This window comes from Leptidea sinapis, chromosome 26 (genome assembly GCF_905404315.1).
Source record: "Leptidea sinapis chromosome 26, ilLepSina1.1, whole genome shotgun sequence".
Taxonomy (NCBI): Eukaryota; Metazoa; Arthropoda; class Insecta; order Lepidoptera; family Pieridae; genus Leptidea; species Leptidea sinapis.
Genome location: NC_066290.1, coordinates 7,736,026 through 7,748,594, shown reverse-complemented (window position 1 = coordinate 7,748,594; position 12,569 = coordinate 7,736,026). Strand labels below are relative to the sequence as shown.

The 12,569-nt window shown below is 36.4% G+C and overlaps 2 protein-coding genes across 2 annotated transcripts in view; both read right to left on the bottom strand.

The window, feature by feature from the left end:
- LOC126972329 (beta-mannosidase) overlaps positions 1 to 7,931 on the bottom strand; it is a 46,036-nt gene extending 38,105 nt beyond the window's left edge. The window contains exon 1 of the mRNA XM_050819003.1: positions 7,757 to 7,931. Coding sequence (XP_050674960.1) covers positions 7,757 to 7,889 — 133 coding nt within the window. The 5' untranslated portion in view covers positions 7,890 to 7,931. The remainder of the gene's footprint in view (positions 1 to 7,756) is intronic.
- LOC126972325 (uncharacterized) overlaps positions 1 to 12,569 on the bottom strand; it is a 768,748-nt gene that overhangs the window by 536,958 nt on the left and 219,221 nt on the right. The window lies entirely within an intron of this gene.

Genomic DNA, 12,569 nt, shown 5'->3' with positions numbered 1-12,569 from the left:
GTTAGTACTCAATACCAGAAATCAATTAATGGCATCAGGAGCCTCTTTTAACCGTTAAATGCATACAATAATTATAATAACTTTTGTGATTGTTTAAAATAACTAAATATACTAATACAAATTGTAATACAAATTGTTTTTATGGAATAGGAGGACAAATGAGCGTACGGATCACCTGGTGTAAAGTGATCACCGCCGCCCACATTCTCTTGCAACACCAGAGGAATCACAAGAGCGTTGCCGGCCTTTAAGGAAGGTGTATGCGCTTTTTTGAAGGTACCCATGTCGTATCGTCCCGGAAACACCGCACAAGGAAGCTCATTCCACAGCTTTGTAGTACGTGGAAGAAAGCTCATTGAGTGGGGATGATATCCTAACTTGTAGCGTGTCGTGCGAAGGTGGAATTCGGCGGCAGGAATCAGGTTAAACAGCTCTTCGGAACACTCCCACACATAATGAAGCGACGTCTCTACGCAACGCCAAGTGATCTAGCCGTTCACAGAGCACTGGGTCCCCGACAATTGAAACTGTTCTGCGTTGCACGCGGTCAAATGGATCGAGCTGATACTGGGGTGCGCCAGACCAGAGATGACAGCAATACTCCATGTGTGGCCGGAACTGCGCTTTGTAGAGAGCTAGAATGTGGGCCGGCTTGAAGTATTGCCGTGCTCTATTGATGACGCCCAGCTTCTTCGAAGCCAATTTGGCTTTGCCCTCCAGATGGTTACGGAATTGGCAATCGCTCGAGATTGCGAGACCCAGTATTCCGATACTAGGCGAGGCTTTAAGGGAAGTGTTATCGAAGAGCGGTGGTACGACAAATTGGGTTTGTTTAGTGGTAAACGCGCAAACTTGAGTCTTCTGGGGGTTAAATTGGACAAGGTTTAATTTACCCCATTCCGCGACCTTCTCGAGAGAGGACTCGATAGAAGACACAAGTTTCTCCCGGCACTGGTCGACATTTTCCCGAGAGACACCTGCATGGCCCGTGTATACGGCATCACCAGTGCTGTCGCCTGCAGAAGAAACAGCGTGGGAGATAGCACACAGCCTTGGGGCACACCAGCGTTCACGGGCTTAGGATTCGAGCAAAAACCGTCGACAACGACTTGTATGCTGCACCCAGTGAGGACGCTGGAGATCCACTTGCATAAACTCTCGGGAAGCCCAAATGATGGAAGTTTTGAGAGGAGCGCCTTGTGCCATACACGATCAAAGCCCTTCGCTATATCCAGGCTAACTGCCAGGCCTTCCCCCTTGCTTTCAATAGCCGCCGCCCATCTAAGTGTTAGGTACACCAGAAGATCACCTGCCGACCGTCCCTGGCGAAAGCCGTACTGTCGGTCGATGATCAACTGGTGACCCTCTAGGTATACTAAAAGCTGGCGGCTAATTATGCTCTCCATGATTTTGGAGAGCAGGGAGGTGATAGCAATAGGCCTGTAGTTCGCCGGATCCGAACTGTCTCCTTTTTTTTGGATCGGATGGACAAGGGCTGAGTTCCATGAGTCAGGGACTACGCCTTTGGAATAAGAGTGCCGGAATAAACGCGTTAGCACCGGCTTCAACTCAGGAGCACACGTTCTGAGCACGATTGGTCAGACAGGTCCCTACCCTCAAAATTGCCGAGACCGCGACAGCAGATATCCTCCCTAACGTACACACATACCCCGGCACGAGGCAAAAAATTGTGATCAATTTTGTACCCGGGGTACGTTAAATATGACGTATCGCTAGGTCGAGATATCTGCGTCTCCGTAAGGAAGCACATGGCCGGCTGCGCCGTCTCAAGATTGTGGTGGACGGCGTTTAAGTTGGAGTGAATTTTCCTGCTGTTACAAAAGTCCACATTAAGCGTGGAGCGGGGTGCCGTGGTGTTGCTGCCCTGTTTGTCCTGTGACATACGCGGTACTGTGCCCTCCCCAGAATACGAGGGGCAGCCCGAGCGCGAGTGCTCGGGGAGGGATTCTCCGGCTCTACAAGAGCCGGTACCCTCCTGGGGTAATTTCTCTTTCAATACCGCTCTTATATTTTGTTTGGGGGGGGGGGGCCGGTCCGCGACACTAAGCTATGCGAAACATAGCGGCACTAGGCCGGTACTTCACGCCGGTATTCTGTGCGAGTGTGGTAAGTAGCCCGGACGAGTCTGGCCCAATTGTGCTGACGTCAAAAGACGGTAGCGTGACTCTCCCACTTTCAATAAGGCCGTAGTCGCCTCTTACGACACTCTTGGGCCTGGGACTACCCTATTCTATTTACGCCCCGGGGAAGCACAGGGCAAAGAGAGGTTTTAAAACTCAATATCTTTAAAGAAACGTGTAGCTGCAAGATTTTATTTTTTTACTTGTATAGCGGTCTTTATTAGGACGATAATTTTAAATTGTTGATAGAATAGTTAATACAACAGTCTGTGATTCGAATTGTGATTCATTAATATATATTCTTTATTTTATGATGATTATACAATTTTATTCATGCTTAAAATCCTATCTTTAATCAACCGCTTTCTCCACCTTCATCGTGAAGGCATGGACTTCGGAATCAAGATAATTTTACTATATACTTGGTCCGTTTATGGTATTGCCAAGTTTTTTGTTCTACTTTTGAGATAACATGAGATAGCTGTGCCGCAATCGGCAGGAACATATCCTGTAATAGGTTTATGAGCTCTTTTCATGCCATCGTTTAGTCTCGGATAAGCTATGTTCTTATATATAATTAGAATATTGATGTAATTCACTTTTTTTCTGGCTGTACTAAAATAACATTTTATGAAGTGACCCGAAACAGGAATAAAAATAAACGTGGGACGAAACAGGAATGTGGGAGGAAAACTCGAGGAGAAACAGGAACAATATGAGTATTCTTTGTGATTGACGCGAGTGTTACGTGTTTATTTAAATAAAATACTTTTTAAAGATATGTTGAGCCCGCACCTTATGCATATAATATTATATTGTTTTGTTTAAAAATTATCGTAGCAAATGCACCAATAAAAATATTGAAAAAAAGATCCTAAGGTTTGCGTATTATAATATGTGAGACTTACAATCCAAATCTTCACATATCATATTCTCGTTTCATCTGAATACTTAACACCTAACTGATTTTATATCAGTAATGTAAGACTTAGCCTTAAAATATCTTCTAACTGGGTAAATCTAACCTAATACGTCTAGCTTAATCCTATTTGGCCTGGTTCAAATCAAATAGTTCTTGGCCTGAAATCTGATTGGACCAGTAGCATACACAGCAATGATAAGATAGTCAAAATGACATAAATGCATCATAACATAACATCAAAATATAAGTTGTAGATAAACAATTTCTTACCGCTAGCTTAAATCATTACAACAGAGGAGTTGTTTTTATATTAATTCAGAAAGAAATGAAACGAATACGGTGAATGGCTTAGCTTACTCACGTTTATAAACTTGACTTAATTTATGATTTTCATCGACTGTCGATTATCACAAACTTCAGAATCAAACTATAATTTTTCATCTGTACAGATTTGTAACTGCAGTTTACTTTTCTCTACTCTTTTATGATCTCATAAACAGAATCAGCCTAAAAAATCTGAGTGACAATTCTCGAGCGATAGAAGACGAAATATCAAAATTTCTAAATTTCCTTATTCGTTTGTAATAATTCTGAATGAGCGACCTCTGACCCCAATATGCATTTCATGAGTGTTGCTATGAAACCACCGCCATAGATTTATCCTCGTGTACGTCATGAGGGAAGATTCCTCACGCTGCAATTAATTGCTATTATTTATGTTACTTGAAGCAGTTACACATAATACAGAATTATGACGTCAATCAGCAACCGCTTGTTACGATAATTCGCTGGTGCGAAAGGTTCTAAGCATTCTTAATTTAAGCCCACCTATCTTATCAATACTGAGATTCCACTCAGACCCAGTGAGACGGGAAGAATGAATGAATGAATGTTTGGACAATGTACTTAAAATACACGTTTCATTAAAGGAAATACAAAATCTGGCAGTTATTTGAGCCACCGGTAAACCTGGCTAGCGAACAAGAAATTATTACTAGTTTTCTTGAAATACGGAAAAGAAAAGCTTTAGTAAGAAGTCGCATGTCTATATATTTACTGTAAGGCGATGCAACCAAAAAACGCGATAACATAATCGCTAATATTACAAGCAGTTAATACTAAAAGAAGAAATCACAATTTAAAAAATATGTAATGTAAAATGTATAAAGCTACACATATTTTAAATGAACAAAACTAAAACTAGAGCATAATAATAAGACTAAAATAAAATAGTTGGAGCATCTCCGACATTATTATCAGTTCTACATGTTGAAGCTGTGCTTTTGATTTCTTATATTATTATATTAAAAATCTTAATCTCATCTATTGATAGTCAATTGGAATATTGTTAAAATCTGCGAAGTATTTTTACATTTGACGAAGAATATCAAATCCAGAATCAGCTTCAGTTTAGGGTTGCTATTTTGGAATGTTAGACTTTTGTCGTTCAATGTGACAATCACATCAATGAATTGATTATTGATTTAAAAATAATGGGAAATACAATTTAAAAAAAAAGTCGGAATCACCCATAATATCTTAAATTCGAAACGAGTAGTACATTCATTTTAATCCTTATCAGCAGCTGTAAATATGATATTTGTAGAAGTTTACTGATCAACTTAAACATTATCTTGCCATGGTTCTTTAGAGTGAGTGAATGATGACACAGTCAGGTATTGAGAAAAGTCATCCTGGGCGTATCTACATCGGGAAAATTCTGAAAACGGGTCAGAAAAAGTGATTCTAGAATAGAAGAGTTTGCCTGAAAATATGATAACATTGATAGCGGTTTGTGAGGACCGTGGCAAACGGGAGTCGTAAACTCTCTCTCTAACCTTCTGGGAGAGAGCCGTGAATTCATAATAAATTTGAAATATTTTTATGAATTTATATTGTAGAAACAACAAATAACACAAGTATTTTAACATATGCCTTTGTTATGTTTTAAGATATTTTTCGGTCAATATAATTACTACTATATTCGTTTCTTATTTGTTTAAAAAAATGATTTCAGTGAACTCAATATTTTAGAATTTTTATCATAATTATTTTTAATTTTTTACAAAGCCACTAGAATTGGGACCCAATGGTCCATCAGAATATTCATGATGCGATTTTTGAAATCCAAATCACGTTTTCAGGAGAATTATGGAAAACAAGCAATAATGAAAACGTATAGAATGAGTGGCGTCAAATATTGTTAGTGAGGATTTCTAATGTTATTATTAGTTTATCGCGGTGTGTTTGGGAAAAAATTATGAGATTGTTTTCTTTTAAAGATGCGATATCAAATGTTAGTCTAGTATCTTCCTATAGTATAGTGTGAATTTTTGGAGTGGGTGTCCAAGATAGGTTTGTAACTACATACATAGTTATAGGTGAGATGTGCTTGAGTCGCGAGGAGGCGAGAGGCGAGAGCGGGTCGCGGCGGAAGGACACCGACTCCAAAAATATCAATAATAATCGCAAAGAATATATTATAATAAATAGTACAAGTACGGAAGTCCGCTAACTCCGCAAAATCAATGAAAGAAATAGGGACTCTTGCAGTCACACAATAAGGTGTAATTCAGAGCGCACAGCGCTACAACCTAAATTTTTATTCACCTAGAAGTTGTCTCTCTTTCTATCGCGTGACTCTTACCTATTCTGAAGACATTAGAGTTGACTTCTTTACTTAAAACTATACCTACCTAATATCAACCTAGTATAAGCTCATCTTATAAAAACAACTCAGTTTTTTCTATGATATAAAAAGGCACGAAATCGTAACTTTAAATTAATATTCTTTCATTGTCAAACCGACATTAATTGCAGATAGTAATGTAGGTATGCGTTGGTAGACCACGACATAGTCAAACCTACTTAGTATAAGAAATAAATAAGTAGCTATAATGAATGGTAATTTCATTATAATAATAATCATTTACAATTTGAATGTTTCACATTTACAGACGCTCTGTAAGAAGCTTATATAAATAATTTTGGATCGCAACGACTTTTAATATGCCATGCTTTATTTTTGTTTCTCCATTTTTAAAATATCGTTCGGATCTGTGAAGTAAGTGCCCGTACTACAAGCCGTGCGTACGTCCCTACCGCACGGCGTTTGCACTTTAATTTGTCAACTTGTCTATAGAGGGCACTGATTGATACACAGACCCGCTTCGCCCGCCTACACAGTAGGTAGCCGCCAATCGCCATGTTATTTATTAATTTATTTGTCGCCATCGCTTTGCTTATGCATTTTTTTTATGGAATAGGAGGACAAACGAGCGTACGGGTCACCTGGTGTTAAGTGATCACCGCCGCCCACATTCTCTTGCAACACCAGAGGAATCACAAGAGCGTAAGGAAGCTCCTTTAAGGAAGGTGTACGCGCTTTTTTGAAGGTACCCATGTCGTATCGTCCCGGAAACACCGCACAAGGAAGCTCATTCCACAGCTTTGTAGTACGTGGAAGAAAGTTTATTGTTGTTGTTTGGTTTTCGTTGCGTGTTGAGTATATATACTGATTTCCGTTTATTTATACAGTACTACAATAAAAGAAGAAGGAAATAATATGTTTTTTTATTGTAACTTAAGTTCCAAATAGGTATCTACATTTTAGTAATTCTGCCATTAAATTTATGGCGGAATTCCTGTGTAAAATTAATATTAGGTACAATTAAAACAACCATAATACAGGTATTTATGTTATAACTACGTATATGTAGGTATAACCGAGGAAAGTTTCGTCAACTACCCACGCGATGTCGATTTCGCCTTGAAATTGACTGACAACTCTATACCTATATTATATAATGTACTTTGTGTGAGTCCCTACTGGCTGGCCTACAGGCCTACTCTGTAGAGGCCGCTGCACACGGACTTACGAGTTACGATTTAGATACCTACACGGAGAGAGACAAGCCTGCTTTACGCTCGAAGTTCTTTTCAAATATTGAATAAATACTTGATTAAGGCGCGGACTGCACTAGAATTGTAAACGCTGCAACCAACCCTACAATATTTATGTTGATCATGTGGCTGAGTTGCAAATGGGCATTTATTTTACTGATTCTCTTTTGTTTATTCAATATTGACATATTAAATTGAAAAATTGATCGGTTTAAGTTTTAGAAAAGTACAAATTCTATTAAGTTCTTTAAAAAAACAATGTTGATATAGCTGATAATTCGCAGATTTTTTAGTCCAAAGTTTATTATTGGGAAGCAACTTACAATTTTTTTTATTTGATATTTCAAATTATATATAAATATTCGATTCGGTTCAAAATTTTCTTTAAGTCCACTGTGCACTGTATTTTTTGCGTCGGTATATTTTCATTGCGTTATGTTGTAATCGACTCTCTAAGAAACCAACATTTGTGGTTATTGAGGTATGACCGCGCCTTAAATTTTTTTTGGTACTTACTATTCTCAAAAAATTCAAATATTTTATACCAATATACTTGATTTCATTAAAACTCTGTACCCGTAAGAAGATTTTTTGAGCACGGCAGCCGGTTCTTATTTTATTCTTTTTAATATTAAAATTATTTAATTATATTTTTTTCAAACAAAACAAATCTAATAACTATATTTGTAATACTATGAATACATAAAATAATTGTTAGTTAAATAAAATCTAGGTATGGTTAAAGAAAGGAGATAACATATCAATTAACTACGCGATTGTAGGTACTTACATTTGTTTTTATTCCCTAAACTCCATATTACATTTCCGTTTGATGTTAAGTCCACTATTTCTATACAATGAACACTGTAATTATTTAAAAGTCCGTTAAAGAGCAAAAATAATACACAAAATATATAAGACATATTGCTGTTTCAAGAGTTTTCTTGTTATGATTTTAAATTAAAACAAAAGCCAATACATAAACACTTTTAGATATTCACTTTATATTCGTAATCACAATTCACAAGTGCCTGTCAGTTGTCATTTGATGCGTGCATTGTGATGTAAGATAGTGCGGGGTATTAATAGGCTAACTTGTCGATAAAAAGTTTTCTTCTGTATCGCAAGATACAATTCCCTAGGTCGATTTAAATTTATTTCTCATAGTTTTAATTAATTTAAAATTTTTAAATACCAATATATTTTTTTTTACATTTATATTGTATATTGTAGAAGAAATTTGTTGCCTCAATATTTTTTTTCTTATATGATAATGTTTTTATATTAATTTGATAAAACGTAAGTAATGCTCTATTTGTGTTCGTTTTGTTACTCGTTTTCGATTTGCAACTATAATTGTGGTGTCACCTAAATAGACATATCTGGAATTGTATTGGTGATCACCCTGTTGGAGCAATAAAAAAAAAAAAATAAATAATAAAAAGTGCATAGGATTAAAGCAATGTAAATAATTTTAAGTTCTGCATATTTTAATTCACATGCAGTATGTATTATTTCTATTACATGTACATTTTCTTATGACTTCAAAAAGTGATCCAGTTAACCTATTTACAGAAATAAACTATTTGAATTCATTGAAATTTGAATTTGATATGTCTAACTAATATGGACTATTTTAAATATTTCTATAATTTACTAGATACTTTCAATATTTTGATAATTAATGACATGTCCAAAACGTTTATAGATAGGATAGAATATGTAGCCATATTATTCCGATGAGACCCATTTTATAAACTGTTAAAATATTTTCTGAGTCTTCTATCAAAAGTCATTAAAAAAGAGTTTGTCCATTCTTATGGGGTCTGGAATCACTTAGAATAATAGTGTAAGCAAAGGATCAGTGTGATTTTTGTAGATCACTATAGAAATCAAAACAGCAATCGTAGTTATTTAACTATCATAACATAATAATAATCTTATATCAAAATTTTTAGATATTGGTGCACCAAACAAATATGAATCTAATATCACTTGTAAACATTGTTGACATTGCCGCATTGGGTACATCTCAAAAGTAGTAATTGCTACGGGCCCCACATTAAAGAGATCCTCGCGTATAGAAAGCCATCCAAATCCGCCTGATCGTAATAAGAAAAGCTTCTTAAGTGTAGGTATACAAGAATTTATTTTAACAAAACAAATGTTATAGCTATATTTACATTAATTTAATACGATCGTTACGGGGAAGTGTACCAAGAAGACTGGCAACATTTCCACGTTGGATAGCTAGGCTCATCCGTTTACCGAAATAACTCCCAGCGCTAGGGTTTCCGGTACCCCTATTGAGGCACGTAGATAACATAAAGTACATCCTCCGCGCCTCAACCCCACGGGCCAAGTGGAACGGCACAAAGATGTAAGACTCACTGAGACCAACACATTTGCGACTTTTGCTGTCTTCGGCAGTCGATGCAGCCCCAGCTCCAACTGTCGTAACTTGGACATGAGAAGGAGCCAGAGTGTCGACAATTGTAAAAAATACTATATTTGTGTAATAGTAGTGTTAGTTCTTATCAATTTACAAATACTATATTTGTGTAATAGTAGTGTTAGTTCTTATCAATTTACAAACTGTTGAACTCAGCAAAGTTATATAATAATAAGTTATAGATACGACGTCCTTAAGTGCCTATTTATATTATATCGATCAATTATATCTTATGCCTTACATCAAATGGATATGACACTATAATATCTTACAGCTTAGAATAAAGTAAATGAAATATTTTGATTACTTTAGATCAAGTACCTAACCTTGAGTTGTAAGAACTCGAAATATAGAAATACGTAAGCTACAACGTACAGATCTGGAGTAAGTCAAGGCAGTAACCTTGGACCTCTTGAATTTATCATAACGATAAACGATCTGCCGGAGGTCCTAAGGCACAGCAAATGTCTCCTTTTTGCAGATGACGTAAAGTTAATACTCCAAATAAGAGAAATCGGATTGCAACCACCTACAAGACGACATCTCAAAATTGATAGACTGGAGCAGGGAGAATAAATTGAACTTCAATCCTGCTAAGTGTTGTGTCTTAAGTTTTACCCGAGCCAGTAAACCTATATTGTGTAACTACAAGATAGGCACGGATACAGTGCAGCGCGTGAAGCAGATACAGGATCTGGGTGTCTTGTTTACATCGGACTTGATGTTTAGAGAGCATATAATTAAAACCTGCAAAAAGGCCTATAGAAATTTAGGGTTTGTTTTGAGACACTCTAAAGAGTTCACTAATATCACAACCGTCAAGGTACTTTATAATGCACTGGAATACAACTCGGCGATATGGGGCCCTTATGAGGACAAGTACAGGTTGATGTCAGAGCGTGTCCAAAACAAATTAGTTAGGCACCTATACTTCAAGTTATATGGAGTATACCCATTTTACCCACCTTTGTATCCGACACTGTTTGAGCTGGGTATGGTTGGGTATACTGAGTTGAGCGTCCGTAGGGATTTTTTTCTAGCGTATGTGGTGAAGTTGTTGCGCGGGAAGGAGCACCCGGGAGTTCTGTGCTACTTGAGTCTTCGTGTGCCGGACCGGTACGTGTGGAGGCGCCTCCATCCGCCACTACTATCCATTCCGATGGCGAGAACAAATGTGTTGGCAAAGTCGCCTTTAACTAGAGCCCTTCGCCATATAAATGAACTCCACAACAAAGTGGACATTTTTGAGTGTACGTGGAGTGAACTCACAAGGGTATTGTTATATGTAGTATGTTATGGTAAATAGTAGTATGTTTAAGTTTTTTCTATTTCTGGTGTGATGTATTATTTGTAATGTAATGTAGTTTAATTGTATGATTAGTTTTAGTTTGATTTGATTGTTGTTTGCTGTGTTTGTTATTCTTGTTTGTTTGTAACTGTCGCATTAGGTAATACCTGTAATGATAGTTGCTATGTGTGTGAAATAAATAAAAATAAATAAATAAAAAATAAACATTATTCTGCATAGTGGCATATGGCTACTACGAGAACTTATTCGCTTTATCTGCATCCGGTATCCGCTTTGTATTATTGTAATAATGTGTTACTAAATGAAAAATTAAAACAATTTCACGCATGACGATTTTTTAATCAGATATGAAATTTTGAGGGTAATTAATTTTGGAGATATGAATAAAAAATTAAGCGGCATGTCTAAATGAACACATTTGAGACTTATAATAAAACAATTCAACAAATAGTTACTCTATTTATGTATTACCTTCACCTAATTTCTTATTACTATAATATATAAATAAATATATTACGGCACTGTGAATGATAGAATCGCTTGCCATTTTGTGGCATGAGATAGTAAGTCTCAGGAGGAGATCTATAGAGACTTGAGAGAGTACTTAGACTTAACTCAAACTTTAATTACGTAAAACATAGCCGAGTTAAGGCTTACCATAATTTTTCATTTTTAACCGATGTTCGGAGAACAAATAAGTTAGTAACAAATAGTTACTCTTGTGTCAATAACAGACTTCAATATATTCTATGGCACTTGCAAGTTTGGCGCCACTGTGTCGGACGTGCGGGGAACTGTTTTTTTAGCCGCATGGCACCTTGTAGGATGGACCTAATGAATCTTTAATATACAGTTTATCAGCACATGCTCTTTTTTACCTAGCCCTTTAAATTGTGACAAGTTGGTTACTAATTATTATATAGAAGGCATTAAAGAGCCCAAACAACCGACTTCAAAAAAGGAGGAGGTTCTCAATTCGTCGGTATGTTTTAGTCTATAGTCATTTGACAGAATGGTTGCAATGGTTGTCTTAGCTTATGTGAACTTACAACCATTGCAACCATAAGCTGAGTGTGACATAACTAAAGTCAAGTTCGAGTTTTGTCACACTCAGCTAAGTTTTACGTAAGTAAAGTCTAAGCAAAGTCTACGCTCTATAAATCTCAGCCTTAGTCTATAAACCGAGACATAAAGTGGTATTTCCACACAATTCACAACTGCTTTGTAGCAGAAAAAGGCGAGGTTATGGTACCAGCTGACGTCCTGTATAAAGTAACCTCACACAGTTTTAAATATAAGTAATAACAATAACGTTATTCATTTTATTTTTGCATCAAATAGCTGGTAATAAAGATGGAGGACATTGAAGACGGCCAAGGTCAATAATAACATCTAATAATATTCCAATGCCTTTTAGAACTTTCACAATATTTATGGAACGTGCTTACGTCGTCGTCAAGGACAAAGTTGAACATATTGATAATCAAATAAATCAACGCTTATTAACGAATACTTAGAAAATCTACTAAACGGTCATTAATGCCTCGTGTGAATTGTTTTAAAATAAATACTTTGTTCGCAAATAATTTATACGTCTAGATGGGCTGTGACAGCTGTCAACACATCGAAAAAAATAGCAGTATACAGTTAGCATCTATTTTCTTCTGAAGTATGGCGAGTGTAAGACGAAGCTATCATGTATACTAAAGTTTTAAGCCTGACCTGTTGTCATGGCTAACAGCAAGAGGCTCTAATTTTATTTTAATGAAATCAGAGTATTGTAAATATAGTTAAAAGATTTAAATAAAACACTTTTAAAGGATTAAAATGCGTCTAATTGTA